Source organism: Scyliorhinus torazame, chromosome 6 (assembly GCF_047496885.1).
Source record: "Scyliorhinus torazame isolate Kashiwa2021f chromosome 6, sScyTor2.1, whole genome shotgun sequence".
Lineage (NCBI taxonomy): Eukaryota > Metazoa > Chordata > Chondrichthyes > Carcharhiniformes > Scyliorhinidae > Scyliorhinus > Scyliorhinus torazame.
The window spans coordinates 216,395,613-216,414,838 of record NC_092712.1 but is presented as its reverse complement, the minus strand read 5'-3'; the positions used below and the strand labels follow the sequence as shown (position 1 = coordinate 216,414,838).

The following is a 19,226-nucleotide window of genomic DNA, read 5'->3' as shown; positions in this document are numbered from 1 at the left end:
AATATCTTTACCTGGGTGGGTTTTCAGCACAGTAAAAACGAACCTCTTGTTTAACTCAAGAAAGACAGTCTGACTGAACTCTTTACAATCAGCACGTAAATAGTCAACTACATGCGTTGAATTGGTGCATTCATCCTTATAAATTTTTAAAAACATGATACAATGAACTGGGTAGTGGAAACTAGGGGGAATCCCTGCGCCTTTTATCACCTCTCCATAGCTTACCGTGAGACCTCAAAATAAATTAGCCAAAGTTCTGAATTAAGTCAAAAAAACTCAAATGATTGAATCCAGCACATAATTAATAGAATTTTATTTCAATTTACAATCACATTTTAATTAAATATTTAAAGAAAATTTAATAGTTGCCATCTATTTATATTATGTAACAGACCACTGATCTATGTATTATCCGGGAATACAAAACAGAAAGCTAAAAGGAAAATTCATAATTTATCAATTCTCAGTAAAGCAATTGGTAATGAAACTCAAAAAACATAAAACAAGAGTGTTAACTACTTACCATTAACCGTGTAATAAAGAATAAACCCATATAATGTGTAAGTCTCATTTCTCAAAACATTTTTTTGTCATCTTGTTTGCAAATCAGTTTCTAAAAACCTCTAATGCCGCACAGTTAAATCAGGAACTTATGGGTGCACAATTATACAAATCTAGGCAGCATCTCTGGGAACGTGATTTATGGCTATAGAATTATCCTGTCCTTTTTTTTTGTTGGAAAACTGAAGTTACTTGAACACCCACTGACATTCTCATGACTACTTCTCAAGATGCATTTTGGCGTTGGTCAAGTTTAAATATTCTCCTCTTCACGCAGGAACTGAAACACTGCAGAGAAGTCCTTCTGGGCATAGCCCCGTGCACACATCATCCTGTAAATCTGATGAGACAAGGTTCCTAGAAGAGCAGGGGTTTTCGTGTTTGTGGCAGTGTTCTGTGCTAATCCCAGATCCTAAGTGGAAGAAATGGAGTGATGGTTAGGGAATGATTTATTAAACCTCACTTTAGAACTCAGCACTGTGGCCCTATTCAGGCCACAAATGACTGCACAATTATTACAATAAATTACAAGTACATTCCATGATTTCTTTTCGGCAACAAAGTGAAGCATATGAAAATCAATCATATTTTCGAAACTACAACCAAGCTACTGAGAAATCAGGTCCATTTTCTGTGATATGAAGTGCACATTTGTGTGAAGTGGGCCTGGGTGGTGAGGAGTGCACACACAACACTTTCCAGGCAGACAACTAGTTTTTACCTCTTGCAATCTTTTCAAGGTATATTGCTGGCCAATTATATGTTGAACTATGCTTTGTGATGGGACTTAATGCTCTGATCCCTTCCTGTTCTTTTGTCCTTTTCCCCCATGTTGTTTGGTTCGATCCGATTTAGGGGGTCACTTCTTTTCCCAAAAGACCCACCCACAATGAAAACAGTCACATGTTTTCTCTCCAGAGAAGCCACAAATCTCGTTAGCCAAGCTACTTTTTTAATTTTAGATCTTTAGCTCTTCAAAAGAAGTAAATATCGGATGTGCATTTTTATCAGACTATCGTGTATATACATGTTCTTACTAATAATGTAGTAACTCGGCACAATGACATTCCAAAGCATTGTTCACATGGCTCAATAGATTGAGGTACTGGATTTGCCATTTCCATGTAATGTGGAAAGGTATACAGAGTGAGGTTCAGACATTTCCCCAGAGCTACAGCATTCATCATAGACTGAGAGGGAGTAAAACTGCACTTCTCATCAGGACATGTTGTTTAATATAGAGAAATTTAGAAAGTAGCGAGACGGGAAGTGCATTCATCCAAACCACAGTAGGTTTCTCAATGTCACATCTTTACTATTCCAGGTAAATGATAGCGCAAGTCGCCAAATAATGAGGTTGTCATATTGGCTGGACCATCAAAAGGGAACACAAATGGACTGAAGTGTGCAATTTCTCTAGGCAGGTAAAGTGGTACGGTCCAGAAAATCCAAAGTTTCACGGTGTGTGCTAGTTACTTGATCCCAGTGAGGACAGGATTTGATGCTCAATAATTGGCCTCAATGCCAATGTTAATGTGAAGCACCTCCAATCAGCTGGCTGTTGAATGACATTAAAATCCTTTGAGTAGTCTTCCTGACTTCTCTCAGTAGACTAAACAGCATGTGGCACGGGTGATCTAAAGGGGACAGAGAATAAAAATGGAGTTCTAATTATTTCTTATTTTTGAAAATAGTACCTTTGCCATCAACGTTGTTGTAAAGCCACCTTGATAATCATTAGCAGAAGGCACACCGTCCATCACTCCTGGTACTGGGTTGTAGGTGTCGCTTGACCAGCATCGACCTGAGCTCATATTCAAAATTTTTGCCAGTAGCTTCGGGTCAAGCCCCAGCCTGTCAAAAGTTACAGATGAGTAGTTTTAAGGTCAAAGTGCAGGTACGGTTGACCAGTTATCTGCTGTTTGACCCGACATAACCATTTGTCTCGTTCTAGCAAGCATCTTCGAAAATAATACTGCATTTATTTTGGATTTATGACATGACATTAAAGTGATTCTAACTCAGCCCAGCATATACAAATTGAACCAAGCTATTAAATACATGGTCAATAAACTTTAAAGAGACAGTATTCTCTGGATTGCACAGGCTGGATATAAATTGTGTCAAAATAATATCCACACAACATTCTGTTTTGCTTATCCTACACTTTGTTTCAGGAATTGTTGAATCTTAACAACTAATCAGTCAATAAATATTTCCCAGGATTGCCATAGGTAACACATACAAACAAATTCCAGTATGAACCTTTATTTCCTGATTCAATCAACATGGTTACTCAAATTTAAACACGTGACACATGTTTCCTCCGACTTTTAAAAACAGGTCATTTTACATTTCAGAATACCAATTCACTATGGGGATGGTAAATGCTGCATGTTTTACAATTGGCGAATGCTGGCATATTGATGAAGTTAAAAGCTGCAATCATGAGCGTTGTTAAAAGTTACACAAAATAAGGGGCAGCACAGTGATGCAGTGGTTAACACTGTTGCTTCATGGCGTCGAGGGCCCGGGTTGGCTCCCGGCCTCAGGTCACTGCCCGTGTGGAGTTTGCACTTTCTCCCAGGTCTCATGGGTCTCACCCCCACAACCCAAAGATGTGCTGGGTAGGAGGAGTGGACACACTAAATTGCACCTTGATTGGGAAAAAAATTGGGTACTCTTAAATTAAAACAAAAAAAATTTTTAATTCACCAATGCTGCGGTTTAGCCAACAAATCTTAAACTCAGTGGTTGGATATCAAACACAAAGTTGCAAATTCAACTATGATGCTTTACAGGCATTGGTGTCAAGCATTCGAGAGAAAAGCCTGGAGCTTTTTTGGTGAGGATTAGAAATGTTGACATGAGGTTGCAAAAAATGCTTTTTTAAACATATAATTAAAGCACAAAGGTATGTCATGATGTGAAAAAGAGCACAATAATATGCCCATTTAACTTGGAAGTATGCAAATAGATAAACAAAATGACTAACTGTGGTCATAATCAAACCCTTATTCCTAATATTATGAATGGCAGACTGTGAGGAACAGCACAGAACTTTATTACATGAAAAGTCAAAAATAATTAAATATAAATAGGTGACATTTTGAGAGAAGCAATGTCAAATCCACATAAAAAAATGTCAACTTTACATGGCCATTATCTGAGACTATCGAATGCTGTTCTCACGCTCATGCAGAAGCACCAAGTTGTAGGTGATAATACCTGTTAACTAACAATGTGGAGTAGCATAATGCAAGACACATTTCCATGGCCATTACTGATAGATATCACAAAATTTCTACTATAATTAATTCAATGTTGACAACTCTCTGCTTGTATTTTTGCAGGTAAAGGAGTTATATTACACAGGAGAGCTATTGGAGGATATAGGCAGGGTACAACAGCGAGGAAGCCCTCCGCAAGTGTCCACAAAGGACAAATGCAACCAGTCAGTCGACAGACCACTTATGATATTGGAATCCTAATAAAGCAGGTCAATGCTGACCCACCATTAGGTACATATATGCTTATGAAATAGTCAGTCATGTTAACCTCTATTAAATCCACAGTCCCGAATAGCTTTACAGCTCCTCCATTGATGCTAACTCAGCCACAGATATAACATTTATAGAGCACAGTGAAATAAGCATTTCCAAAAATTCCAAACCGCACTGGTCAGTAGAACTTTGTCTGTTATCAACAGTCTAACCATTCAGAACCAGATATGCACACAACCATATATTCAACACAGCTAGGCAGAAATCACATGAAAGCGAATCATTGACACTACTGAGAAGGTGGCACAAGTTGTAAGGAATGAAATGAAATGAAAATGAAAATCGCTCATTGTCACAAGTAGGCTTCAAATGAAGTTACTGTGAAAAGCCCCTAGTCGCCACATTCCGGCGCCTGTTCAGGGAGGCTGTTACGGGAATTGAACCGTGCTGCTGGCCTGCCTTGGTCTGCTTTCAAAGCCAGCGATTTAGCCCTGTGCTAAACAGCCCCTATCTAATGGGGCTGCTTAGCACAGGGCTAATGGTGAATGAAGGGTAAAGAGTAATAGTTACAAAAAAAGCCAAGCATCATAAAACCTCTCCGCAATCATAGAATCACATAATTTGCAGTGCAGACGGAGGCCATTTGTCCCATCGAATCGGAACTGGCCCTTGGAAAGAAGACCCTACTTAAGCCCATGCCTCCACCCTATCCCCATAATTCCACATAGCCTTTTGGACACAAAAGGGAAATTTAGCATGGCCAATCTATCTAATCGGCACATCTTTGGACTGTGGAAGGAAACCGGAGCACCGGTGGAAACCCACGCAGACACAGGGAGAAGGTGCAAACTCCACACAGTCACCCGAGGCCGGAATTGAACCCAGGTCCCTGGAGCTGCCAGGCAGCAGTGCTAACCACTGTGCCACCAATTGAAAGACCATGTTAACAAACATGGGGAAAGAATCAGCTGCATTGTTGAGCATCTTGGTGGTAGATGCAATAGGATTTCACTTTGGGATTCCTTGGAACCAAAAGACTCTGACAACATCAACTTAAAGTTTGTGCAGCGTTCATCTCGACAGCAGAATCCCAGTGAATTGTAGCAGCATCTACTCTAAAAGCAACACAAACTATGGCTGCACTTAAATGCTGTTCATGACATGGTAGAGGTGATTGATGCTGCACCCAGCACGGGGATACTAATCCAAACAGCTGTTGAGGTTAAATTTACCTTACTTTGCAATAGGATAAACGCAACAATGGTGCAGAGATACAGAGGCCCGATTGCTGCTGAAGGTTTTTAATGAACTCTAAATGGCAAGAGGGCAGCAGTGGCACAGTGGTTAGCGCTGCTGCCTCACGGCGTTGAGGACCCAAGTTCCATCCTGGCTCATGTGGAGTTTACACATTCTTCCCGTGACTGCGTGCGTCTCATCCCCACAAGGCAAAAAGATGTGCAAAGTAGGTGGATTGGCCACGCTAAATTGTCTCTTAATTGGAAAACGAGAATTGGGTACTCTAAATTTTTTTTTAAATGGCAAGAAGGCCCCTGAAAAATGATTTCTTTCTTTTTTTTTTGTAAAAACTTAGTTCATAGAATGTGGCACGGCCAGCATTTGTTGTCCACTCGAGAAAATGGTGGTGAACTGCTGCCGTCTGCTGGTGTATGTAGAACCACAATGCTGTTATAGAATCATAATTGCACAGAAGGAAGTTTTTTGGTTCATGAGTCTCTGTCGGCTCTCTAGACAAATCCTGGTAGTCCCATTGCCTTCGTTTTATTCCCATAACCCTGGAAGTTCATTTCCCACAAGTGCCCATCCAATGTACGTTTGGAATTACTACTTCCACCACCCTTTTAGATAGCCACTTCCAAATCATTGCCATTTGCTGATTAAGAATGTTCATCCTCACACACCCATTGGGTCACTTGCTTAAAACCTTGCATTTGTGACCCTTAGTCTGTGCATTAGTAAGCTCAGGGGAACAGTTTTTGTTTATATACTTTATCCAAACCTGTCATAAACATGTACATCTCTATTAAATCTCCCCTCAATCCCCTTTGCTCGTAGGAGAACAGTCCTCGCTTCTCCAAATTAACCTTGTTGCTAAAATTCCTCTTCCCTGCAACCATTCTGGTCAATTTCCTCCTTTGGACCTTCAAATCATTTGAAAGTATGGTAACCAGAACTAGGCACAATACTCTCGCTGTGGTCGAACCATGAACGTTCAGGTTAACTTCCCTGCTTTTGTACTCCATGCCTCTGTTTATAAAGCCAAAGATTACATATGTTTTGTGAACAACTCTCGCAATATTTCCTGCCACTTTCAAACATGTGAATCCCAGAACCGTCAGTCTCTGCACATCTGTTAGATCAATGCCATTATGTCTATACTGCCTCTCCCTATTCCTTCTGCCAAAATGCAACACCTCAAACCTACTGCATAAATTCCATTGATCGTTTGTTATGTGGCAAGTTCCTGGATTTTGACCCAAGGACAGTGATGTGCGACTTGGAGAGGAACTTACAGGTGATGGTGTTCCCTTCAACTTGCTATCCTTCTTCTTCCAGATGTTAGAGGTCATGGGTTTGGAAGTTGCTGTCAAAGAAACCGTGGCAAGTTGCTGCAGTGCACCTTGTAGATGATGCACACAGCAGAAATGGTACATTGGTGATTGAAAGAATTAATAATCAAGGTATGGATGTGGTGCCAACCAAGTGGGCTGCTTTGTCTTGGAAGGCGTTGAGCTCCTTGAGTTTTGTTGGAGCTGCACTCCAACAATTGGTGGCTAAGGATCCTTGGTGAGTTCCTGCAGTGCATCTTAACAGATGGTACACACTGCTGCCAATGTGCATCAGTGGTGAAGGGACTGAATGTTTGTGGCTGGGGTACCAATCAAGCGGGCTACTTTGTCCTGGATGGTTTCTAGCTTCTCAAGCTGCACTCACTCAGGCAAGTGGAGAGTATTCCATCACACTCCTGACTTGTGCCTTGTAAGTGGTAGATGGGCTTTGGAGAGCCAGGAGTCGAGTTGCTTGCCACAGGACAGTCTCTGACCTGATCAGGTAGACATAGTAATTATGTGGTTTGTCTAGTTAAATATCTGGTCAATGATGACCCCCATGATGCTGATTATCAGTGTTGTTCAGCACTGGTAATATTGTTCAATTTCAAGGGGAGATGGTTGGATTCTCTTTTGCTGGCACCTTGTGTGGCATGAATGTCACTTGTCACATCCCAACCCAAGCCTGAATATTGCCTAGGTTTTCCAGCATGTGGACATGGACTGATTCAGTATCTGAACAGTTGCGAATGGAATTGAACACTTTGCAATTCTCAGTAAACAACTCAATTCTGGCCTTATGATGAGAGGAAGGTCATTCATGAAGCAGCCAAATATGGTTGGGCTCAGGACACTGCCTTGAGGAACTCCTTCAGCAATGTCCAAGTACAGACAACCATCTTCCTTAGTGTTAGGTACAACTTCAACCAGGGGAGAGTTTTCTTCCGATTTCCAATGACTTCAATCTTACTAAGGCACTTCAATTAAATGCTGCCATGATGTCAAGGGCAGTTATTCTGATCTCACCTCTTGGGTTCAGCTCTTCAGACCATGTTTCGACTAGGCATGTAATAAGGTCTGAAGCTGAGTGGCCCTAACAGAACCCAAACTGAGAGTACAGTTTGATAGCTCTGTCACTGACACTTTTCATAATTTTGCTCAAGATTCAGTAGACCGATAGGGAGTAATTGTCTGCAATGGATTTGTCCTGATTTTTGTAGACAGATTGACTCTACTCAACAATTTTCCACTTTGTTGAGTCGAGTACTGCAACAGCTTGGCGAGAGGTGGTGCTAATTCTGGCGCCAAGTTTTCAATGATGCCACCACCAAGATACCGTTGGGCCCCGAGCCTTTGCTACATCCAGTGCTATATGGATGGGCAGAAAAGATACCAGCGACAAAAGCACCAGAGGTCTCCCTGTCACCTGCCAACGTTTACCCTTCAACTGACATCTCTCAAAACAGATATTATTTTATCATTCATCACATTGCTGTTTGTGGGGCTTTGTACACAATTAGCAGCCCCATTTAGATATCAGAGGCATTACAACATATGTTTAGTAATTGGATAAGAAAATCCAATTAGCTAACCAATGCTGGATAGCTAACGTAACACCTATATATAAAAAAGGAGAAAAATTATGTGCTAGGAATAATAGGCCAGTCATCTTAACATCAGTGATAAAAATATAATTGAATCCCTAACTAAGGAGAGAATAGAAGAACATCTTGGAAAGAAAAATACAATAATGAATAGTCAGCATGGATTTCAAAAGGAAAAATCTCACTTGACCAACCTTACTGAATTTTGAGAGGAGGTAACAGTGAGTAGACAGTGAAATGCAGTAGATGTAATTTATCTGGATTTTCAAATGGCCTTTGATTAGGTACCCATAATAGACCAATGAATACAGTCAAAGAATGCGGAGTCATAGTACAAGTGGCAGAATGGATTACGAGTTGGCTTCAAAGAGAAAACAAATAAAAACAATTTCTAAATTTGAGAATGAACCAAATTGGGATGGATAATCTGAGGAGGACTTCAACAAATTACAGGAAGACATTATAAACTTGCAGAACCTGCAAATACTTGGCAGATGAAGTTCACCACAGATGAATGTGAGGTAATATAATTTGTTCAGAAGAATAGGAGATTATTTGGACGGTGCAAGTGGGAAAGAGGACAAAGGATCGAGGAGCTGCAAATACACCAATGAAGAAAAGTTACACCACAGGTTAGCAACGCCATTAAAAGAAAATCCATTTTTTTCTTACAAGCACTCTAAAGAAACAGGCCTGTCCACACCAACTCCGATAAAAATTTATAATATCACAATTTTTTTGGGGGGAGGGTCCGATTATGTGCATATTTCTGGCATTTTCTGTTTCATTACTTATTTTGTGCTTGTATGAAGGTATGAAAATAAACAACAATAAGAGTGGGATAAAGGGCTTTTTCAAACCCAGGTGTCATTATGGAAATCATGTCTGCTAATTGCAATATATTTTGCACTGGCAGTTCCTGCAGCAATTCCTTTAAGAGTATAAACTGTGGTGATCTGGTCATGCCCCAGTTAACTGCAATTTAATCCTTTTCCAACCGGCTCAGAGACAACTAGAATCTTTCTGTTGTTCCCCTGATGGAGTTGTTAGTTTTATTTGCTTTGTATTTAGATTATTAGGATGGTGGAGCATAAATCAGGAGTGATTATTACTGTGCAATAATGAAAGATTTGAACCCTGATTAACCTTAATGATAGATTGCTATTTTTTTCCTCATTGAAACTAAAAATATCTAGGCTTATTTCCAGAGGGAAAAAATGGAAAAAGATACAAAGTTATGCTAAGGCTGAGGACGGCACGGCGGCACAGTGGTTAGCACTGCTGCCTCATGGCGCCGAGAACCCGGATTCGATCCCGGCCCCAGGTCATTCTCCGTGTGGAGTTTTGCACATTCTCCCCATGTCTGTGTGGGTGTCACCCCCACAGCCCAAAGATGTGCAGGGTAGGTAGATTGGCCACACTTAATTGTCCCTTAATTGGGAAAATAAAAAGAAGTTATGCTAAGCCTGTATTACGCCTTGGTTATGCATACGCACACATTTCTGGTATCATTCTTATACATATCTCTGCACTTGTGCAAAAGAGTTCTAGTCTGTAGATGACATGGTGGCACAGTGGTTAGCATTGCTGCCTCACAGCACCAGGTATCAGGGTTCAATTCCGACCTTGGGTGACTGTGTGGCGTTTGCACATTCTCCCCTTGGCTGCGTAGGTTTCCTCTGGGTGCTCCAATTTCCTCCCACAGTCCAAAGATGTGCAGGTTAGGTGGATTGGCCATGCTAAATTGCCCCTTAGATGTTCAAAAGTTAGGTGGGCTTAGGGTAGGTGAATGGGCCACGATAGGGCTCTCTTTCAGAGGAATCAAAGATTATCGTGAGTATATGCGAACGTGCAACGTGTACACAAACAGATCAGCCACCATCTTACAGAATGGTGGAGCAGGCTACAGGGGCCGAATGACCTACTTCTGCTCGTATTTCATACGTTTGTATAAATAAAGCCCATCAGTACAATATAGTTACCTAGAAATTCAAAATCATCTTCTTTATGAAACAGCAAAGCTGCGTACTGCAGTACTGAGAGTCCAGTGCTCTGTAAATAATGTACATGCCAATAGCAGTTCATATGGGTCTGGTTCTGAGTCAGCTTTGATGTAAATTTCTGCTGTTCCAAAAGCACATTTCTGGGGAGGCCCGCACCACATAGAAAGATTGTACCTACAGGATGTCCATTAATCCACTGCCTCTCTCCTTTGATCTCTAATGGCTTATCAATGATAATGATTGTTCTGCTTCAATTGATATCCTACAGTAACAGAGAGGGTGGCATTACATCGATGGCAGCCCTGCCACCTGCTGCTGAGGCCCAGCATTTTTTTTTGTTCATGGGATATGAATATCATTGGCAAGGTCAGCAATTTGTGCCCATTCCCAATGTCCCTGGAGAAGGTGGTGAACTGCTTTCTTGAATTGCTGCAGTCCTTGTGGTGCAGGTGCACACACAAGGTTATTCGGTAATGAGTTCCAAGACTTTGCCTCATTGACAATGAAGGAACAGCGATTATTTCCAAGTCAGGATGTTGTGCGACCTCAGAGGCGAGCTCGTAGGTAGTGGTGTTCCCATGCTCCTCCTCAGTAGCAGTATCATAATATTGAAACTAGTTTCATAATGGGGTGAATTTTATGGTCCTTCGTGGCAGGAGTAGTGCAGTAAAATGCGATGAGCACTCAAAGGTCCACTGATCGGAGGGACCAGAAAAGTCCGTTGGCGGGAGGGGCTGTAAAACTACACCTATTTTGTGCAGATTAGGTTTGGTGGTTATCTAGTGACACATGGAAATGTGCAACCAGAGGTGCCAGGTGACGGTCAAGCATGCCTGGAACAGGCATCATTGCTAAACAGCCTGCTGATACGTACACTTGGGCTCACACATAAACAACGATCACTTAAGTTAGATGTCAGCAGGCAGCAAGTGCTTTCAAGGCTTAATCCAGTGAGAGCCAGTACTTTCAGCAAAGGACAGAAATATGTAAGAGAGAGGAAAATAATTTAACAAATTCAAATTGAATCTTCAAAGTGACTTTTCTTTAAAAAGTCATGTCGTTAAGATTATTCTTCTTAATGAAGCACTTCCAATTTTCCACACTTTGCTGACCTTTTCATTTTGGAGAAATATCAGAATTAAATGCTAACATACAACAACTCATTTGATAATGCTAGGGAAAAATCAAGATTGTATTTAATAAACAATGATTTTCATTAGCATATATAAAACAGCAATTAAATACTTCTCGAAAATTTGACCTAGCATTTACTTCAAGTGTGAATACTTTTGTTTCAATATGCTAAACATTGAGGGAAAGATAACATGGCTCATAACTAATTGGGCCCCATGAATCACAAAGCACGACCTAAGCAGCTCTTTAAAATGAACTACTATCTGCTCAGGTCACAAGAGATAATCATACCAATGGGGGGAAAAACAGAAATGCTAACGTTAAATTTTTTTTAGAGAACCCAATTTTTTTTTTTCTCCAATTAAGGGGCAATTTAGCATAGCCAATCGACCTAACCTGCATATCTTTGGGTTGTGGGGGTGAAACCCACGCAGATACGGGGAGAATGTACAAACTCTACACGGACAGTGACCCAGGGCCAGGATTCGAACCTAGGTCCTCAGCGCCATGGTCCCAGTGCTAACCACTGCGCCACGTGCTGCCCTAGAAATACTATCATAATGCCTTCTTTCTTTTCAAAATTTTTTTTAAGAGTACCCCATTAATTATTTCCAATTAAGGGCAATTTAGCATGGCAATCCACCTCCCCTGCACATCTTTGGGTTGTGGGGGCGAAACCCACCCAAACACGGGGAGAATGTGCAAACTCCACATGGACAGTGACCCAGAGCTGGGATCGAACCTGGGATCTTGGCACCGTGAGGCAGCAATGCTAACCACTGCGCCACTGTGCTGCCCTATCATAATCCCTTCTTAACATCCAAGGTTAACTTTGCAATAGAAATGCTGCTTTCCTTATAAATGGAGACTAAAACATTGAACAGTTTTGTTTTGTAATAATTTCAGTGTATATCAAATCATTTCAAATCTTAAAAACCTTTAAGTACTAATAATACTGCAACTAAATTTCTGCAGTATTCCTCACCTTACATTTTACAGAGGTCACCAGGTTAGGTTAAAGATGGTTTCTCAGCTACCCATTATGTTTATAGGTTATTGTTGTAGAAGACAATTGGTTTTGAGAGAAATGTCGATATTTGTCCATGCCTAATCACGTTAAAACAAATTCTAATAATTATATTGTAAATATGCATAGGTGTTCAAATTATATTTCCTTTATCCCTAATCCCTCCCCCCATAGAAGTCAAAGGATGCTGTGGAGGATGAAGTAGAGTTAATAACAATGGCAATAAGGGGGGGAAAAAAAATCATAATTTGATTTATGTTTCCTTATTAAATGTAAGAAATGGAAAGTAACCATTACAGTCATGAATGAAATCTCCAGAGATAGCTCACAATTTAATCTGCAACTTTCAAAACCTGGCATTTAGTACAGGATATAAATCTCTTTGGGGGAACCGTTATTCTTTAATTCAAAAACATTTTTTCAAGTGTATCATTATAATAGTATGTTAGAACGTTTTGTTATGTTATCCTTCTAAAAACCATCCCACAAGTGCACACATAACTGACAGTTTAAATTGGACATGTTATTAAAATCAGTTACTGAAATCTTTTCTTTCCGCTGGGTCCATGTTTGTAATGGTCTAAAACCTGCCTACAACATAATTGTCATTCAGATTGTGCCTCTCCGAGCAAGTCATGCTTCAGTGGAGGGTCTGAGTTTCCATTTGAAAATCAACAAATTAATCCTGGACAGGTATCCAAAAGGCCAAGTTTAATAGGAAGCAGCTACTGGGCCCTCAACCATGATAAAATGTTATTGCTGTTTCCCTGTAAATTGGGAGGAACATGTGATATTTTCTACATAGGAACACTGTTGCTGTTTGAGTGATCTACTGCTCAGGCTATCAAAATGCTTGACAGATGCTGTCAATCCTCATAATAACATGTCACTGGGCATACTAGCACACACTTACAACCATTCCAGCATCCCTTAGTGCAGAAAAACCCTGACCAATTTATTAAATAAAATAGGACTTCACCTTAACACATGCACCCATTAACAATGTATGTGCTACAATTTCTTTTTTAAATATAGTAAATCTACCTATTGAGAAAGTTTAGTGCATCAAATGATTACTTATGTAGCATACTTTTTGTGACACTATAATATTTTGTTGCAAATTTATACTTGCTGATATCAATTTTCTCTCTTGCCATTTAGAAACCTATAAATCTGTAGGAGATAACCAAAGCCTCTATTAAAGAATAATTCTACCATCCTGCAGAAAAGGTCACTGATAAAAAGGAGAACAAACCACCATGGCTCAACAGGAATATTAACTCAGTGTGTACCGGATATACATGCCAGAAACTTAAATTGATGGTGTTGTAAAAACATTAATTTTATAAAACATATGGTGAATTTCTAAGCAGAGCTGATTTTCAGATATTTGCTACATTTAGTGGTAAATGGAATTCTGCTTTGTGACAAATTTGGGTTTCTGCCACTGGAAAGGCCTTAATCCAAGTCACAAATATGACTGCGATGGTGGCACACTGTCCCTCCTTGTCCTTGCCGCAGCCTCTCGAATGGTGGACTACACTATGCCCCTGCAATAGCTATCCCCTGTTGTTCAGTTCAGTGGGACTTAGTTCCGCTATTGCCCGTCAAAACATAACTAATGTACCTGCAGCAATAGCTTTTCTTCCCATCCCTTTATTGTCATCTCCAAACTCCCTCATGGATCTATTCTAGGTTCCCTTCTCAACCTCCTGTATACTTGTCCCTGATCAACATCATCAAAGACACATTCATCTTCCACATGTACACTCGACTTCTAACTCTACCTTCCCACCAGGAAACTCTCTCTGTGTTGGCCGAATGCTTGTCCAATATTCGCGTCTCCTCTACTCACAATTTTCTCCAAATGAGCATTGTAAATAATTAAGGCATCACCTTACTGCCTCCTGCCACAAACTCTTGCCACTGATTGTATCCTCCTTCCAGTTTATACTAGATCGTTGAGGTTTCCTAACCCATCCAGAGCCAAGTTTCTGACCCCGTATCCGTACTATTACTTTTTAAAAAATTTAGAGTACCCAATTCATTTTTTCCAATTAAGTGGCAATTTAGCGTGACCAATCCATCTACCAGGCACATCTTTGGGTTCTGGTAGCGAAACCCCCACAAACATGGGGAGAATGTGCAAACTCCACAGGGGCAGTGATCCAGGGCTGGGATTGAACCTGGGATCTCAGCGCAGTGAGGCAGCAGTGCTAACTACTGCGCCACCATGCTGCCCTATATCCTTTCTATTACAATGACTGCTTGCTTCAACTGAGTTCTTTCAACTGCTTGCCTCTGTCTCAGTCTCATCCAATCTCGCACTGAAGACTTCAACTATGCTTTCCCCCCACCCATCGCCTATCTTCTGAGTTTCAGGTGTCGATACAAAACTGTGCCAGTGGGTAGGAGGTTAAGGGATGGGTACTCCACCCCTTCCTGATTCCATCCAATTATGGCGAGATGGCAAGGCCTGTGGATGGCTTTCTGCCCGGATGCAAATTGAGGCCCTTAGGTGGGCACTTAATTTCCACTTGAGGGCCTTATGCCACCACCATTGGTATTCAACCACTGCACCAAGGGACTTGCTATGCAGGGAGACCAATGAGCAAACCCAAATAGCCACCCCTTGGAGGGTCCTATGTTCAAAGGCGATTGGTGACTGATCGGGGGTGGGTGGGCAGGCACTGAAAGCCATCCGCCATCCTTTCTTCTGAGTCCCCTCACTCCCACCTGGTGACCATCTCCCTTTAACCTTCATCCTGCCCTTTCACCTGTAGTTTGCGGTCCCATAGCGATTCTAAACCTCTCCAAGGGTGCATTAGCAGCAGCAACCACCGTTTCAGGCGGCACTGCCAGCAGATATGGGGTTTCTACCCTGAGGCCCTAAATCCTGGAGAAGCCCTGAGACTGGCCGGTTAAGTGCCTGATAAATATTAATTCCTTCAGGCTTTCCACAACATCGTCAGCGCGAGACTCCAATGTGGTTTTAGAAAAGGAAAATTATGTTCAACAAATTAAATAGAGTATTTTGAACATGTAGTTAGTTTATTTTATTCTTGGGATGTCACTGGCTAGACCAGAATTTATTGCTCATTCTTAATTGCCCTGACAAGATTGTGGTGAGCAACCTTCTAGGACTGGTGCAGTCCATCAGTGCTATTAGGGAGGGAGTTCCAGCATTTGGACCGAGCAACAGTGAAGCAAAGCCAATATAGTTCTAATTCAGAATGGTGTGCGGCATGGAGGGCAACTTCCAGCTGGTGGTGTTCCCATATATTTGCTATCCTTAATAAAAACAGAAAATGCTCAATAAACTCAGCAGGCCTGGCAGCATTTGTTGGGAGAAACAGAATTAACGGTTTCAGTCTGTGTGACTTCTTCAGAGCTAAAGAGAGGGAGAAATGTGACAAATTATATGCTGTATAAGTGGGGGTGGAACAGGCGGAGCAAAGTAGAAGGTCAGTGATAGGTGAGTTGGGAGAGATTGCACAAAGATGTTTAGGACACAAGACAAAGGAGATGTTAATTGCAGTGTGAAGGACTATGGAAGGTGCGAAAGGTGGCATGAAGTTAAGAGAGCAGAATGTATTAATAGGAGAACAGAAGTCAGTTTTCAGTAAAAGCAAAACTTAAGAAGTGACTGATGGCCCTGTGGGGGTGACAAGTAACTCACCTCCCGACTCCCCAAAGCCTGTCCACCATCTACAAGGCACAAGTCAGGAATGTGATGGAATACTCTCCACTTGCCTGGATGAGTGCAGCTACAACAACACTCAAGATGCTCAACACCATCCAGGACAAAGCAGCCCAGTTGATTGGCACCTCATTCACCACCTGAAACATTCACATCTTCCACTACTAATGCTCAGTGGCAGCAAAGTGCACACCATCTATAATATGCACTGCAGCAACTCACCAAGGGTCCTTCAGCAGCACCTGCCAAATCCGCAACTTCTACCACCTAGAAGGACAAGAGTAGCAGGGGTACCACCACCTGCAAATTCCCATCAAAGTCACACACCATCCTGACTTGGAGATATATCGCCGTTCCTTCGTTGTCACTGGGTCAAAATACTGGAGCTCCCTTTCTAACAGCGCTGTGGATGTTCCTACAATAAAGGACTGAAATAGTTCATGAAGGCAGGTCACTGCCACCATCTCAAGGGTAATTAGGGATGCACAACAAATACTGGCCTAGCCAGCGATGCTCGCATCCCATGACCAAATAAAAAAACACCTTTCACTTCTGTCCTCGTTAACCTGCATTGGCTCAAAGTTCCCCAATACTTCCAATTCTCTTCAAAAACTATTCACTGCTCCGCTTCCCTTTCATCTGTTAAATCCATCACTTCGACAAAGCTTTTAACTCTCCTAATAGTGCCTTCTTTGGCTCATGTCCATTTTTGTTAGTCATGCCTCTGTAAAGCAGTGTGACATATTTTTCAATGTTAAAAGCGCTAGTTCAACGTTGCTGTATAATTTGGTCATTGCAAATTCAATGCAAGTACACTTTCGTTATAGCATGCTCCATTATGGAACAACAACTTTTGAAGTTAAAGTTCGACGTACACAAGTTGGAAAATCTGCAATTTTATGACTGAGGTTTATTTTCAAACCATTCCAGTACATGTTTTTTTTCAGTTTTGTAAAATAAGACAGTGACAGACACAAACAACAAACTGACAAATAAGTGAGTGAGCAAATGGGATTCAATGTGGGCAAGTGTCAGGTCCCACTTCAGGTGAAAGAAAGACAAATCAAAGTATTTACTAAATGGTGAAAAACTAGGGACTGTATGTAGATGAGCAAAGAGATTTGGTCGCTCAAGTACAGAAATCATTAAAAGCTGGCATATGGGTACACAAAGCAATCAAAAAGGATAATGGTATGTTGGCTTTTATCTGAAGGGGATTGGAATACAATGGGGACAAAGTTATGCTTCAGTTGTATTAATCCTTGGTTAGACCATGACTGGAGTGTTGCAATTAGTTCTGGGCACTACACCCCAAGATGGATATCCTGCCCTTGAAAGGAGTATAGTGCAGATTCAACAGAATATCAGTGATCGGAGGGTCAAATTATGAGAAAAGTTTGAATAAACGTGGCTCGTCCTCCTTTGAGTATAGAAGATTCAGAAATAATCTGTATAAAATATTAAAAGGCTGATGGGATACACGTGTATACACTATTTCCTTTGTCAGGGTGAATCAAGAGCAAGAGAACACAATCTTACAATTAAAGCTGTTAGGAAGGGAATCAGGAAGCACTTTTCCTGCCAGAAACTTAAAATTCACCCCTCTCCCAAATGATTTTCATTAAGTAAGAGATTTGAAGCAAAGGTGGGAAAATGGGAATTGAGGTACAGAACATTCCTGCATTCCTAAACTCTGATATTATAATTAACTTTAATTCTAATTTTAATTTTGATTACGTTTAGCATTAATATTTCAAAATAGAACTCACTTAAAAAAAATCATAGTTTTCTATTCTATTCATTTTAATTAAATGTGTTGGTGCTTCAGCTAAGAAAATATTTCAGATAGTACTGATATGCTAAATGTTATATTACTCCACATATATTCATCCACCTCCATTCTTTGAAAGAAGCTCAACGTCGACATATAAATAGGATATTACCATAATCCTGTGGAAAATCACCTGGGACACTCCTGACAGAAAACCGTTCCCCAAATGGCCAGCTGATCTCCCTAAAATCTGGTGTGTATGAAGGCTCTTTTCTAGGTTTAGAAGAAGCAAAAGCACTGATGCATGAAACAATTAACAGTTAACAAGTAACTCTAAATTATGCTGGGTCAGAAAGAGAATCAAATGGAGACCTGAAGAAGCTATATGTTTGGAAGCTGTACACTGTTCAAAGAAATTGAAAATTTTACGTACAGCAGGTTGGCTAACTCTGTTGTGCATTCATTTCACTGCCACAAACAAACAGAAAAGATACCAACAGAAATAAAAAAATTGGTGGTAAGATTTTGAAGAACTGCACCTTTTGGCGAGTATGGAACACAGCGCTCAAAGGGTTTATTATCCAGAGATGTACAGTCCAGACAATATAATGATTGGTAAATGATACACATTTCCAGATTTCTGTACTGCAGATTGCAATAAACAAACCTTCTGTACATGGGCCCAAGGGGAAATCACAGTCCAAGTACAGCAAGATTAAAGCTTCCCAAGTGCTTGCACTCTGCCAGGTTTCACAAAATGTTATACGTCACTATCAAATTTGGCAATGGCTATTTAGTAATGTTATGGTGAACTTTGTTCCTAAACTGAATTCTTTCATCATCACTCCCAGCAATACAACGCTGCTGCCAGTTAGCAAAATCTCTGAATATGCCTTTCACCCCAACCTAAAGTAAATTTATTTGGGGGGCGGGGGGCCACGAGGAGGAGGAGGGGGGAAGAGAGAGAAAGAGAGAAACAAGGAAGCGTGCTGAGATTGTAGCATGTTGGAAGAGGCAGGCAAGATTTTCCTTTTTTTTTTGTTGCGTCTATCAACCACCGCAATAATACTTAATCTCCATGATGAAAGTTGGTCCAACAGTGCAATGCAATTGCTGCTGGCTGAGGATGACCAGATTTAGTACTTGATTCTGAGAAAGTCCCATGGAGGACACAGCTGAAATTTCTCAGAGGTTTCGTTGGTGCTTTTTAAAACTCCCAAAGGTTGCTTTGACCAGAGCCCCAATGTTCCTGAAAAGGCCAGCTCTATCAGCATTTGTTTATGTATACGAGTGTGGTATTAGAGGTATTACGGTACCTGATAGGCTGGAGCACCATTGGTGGAAAGTGTATGCTTT

The 19,226-nt window shown here is 41.0% G+C and overlaps 1 protein-coding gene across 2 annotated transcripts in view; it reads right to left on the bottom strand.

The window, feature by feature from the left end:
* Positions 1-296: 296 nt before the first annotated feature.
* The window catches only part of hibadhb (3-hydroxyisobutyrate dehydrogenase b), a 187,069-nt gene continuing 168,139 nt past the window's right edge, over positions 297-19,226 (bottom strand). For both annotated transcript variants that reach the window (XM_072509401.1, XM_072509400.1), the window contains 2 exons: positions 2,259-2,415; positions 297-973 (listed from right to left, as the gene is read on the bottom strand). In XM_072509401.1, the coding sequence (XP_072365502.1) occupies positions 815-973; positions 2,259-2,415 (316 nt within the window). In that variant the 3' untranslated portion in view covers positions 297-814. The remainder of the gene's footprint in view (positions 974-2,258; positions 2,416-19,226) is intronic.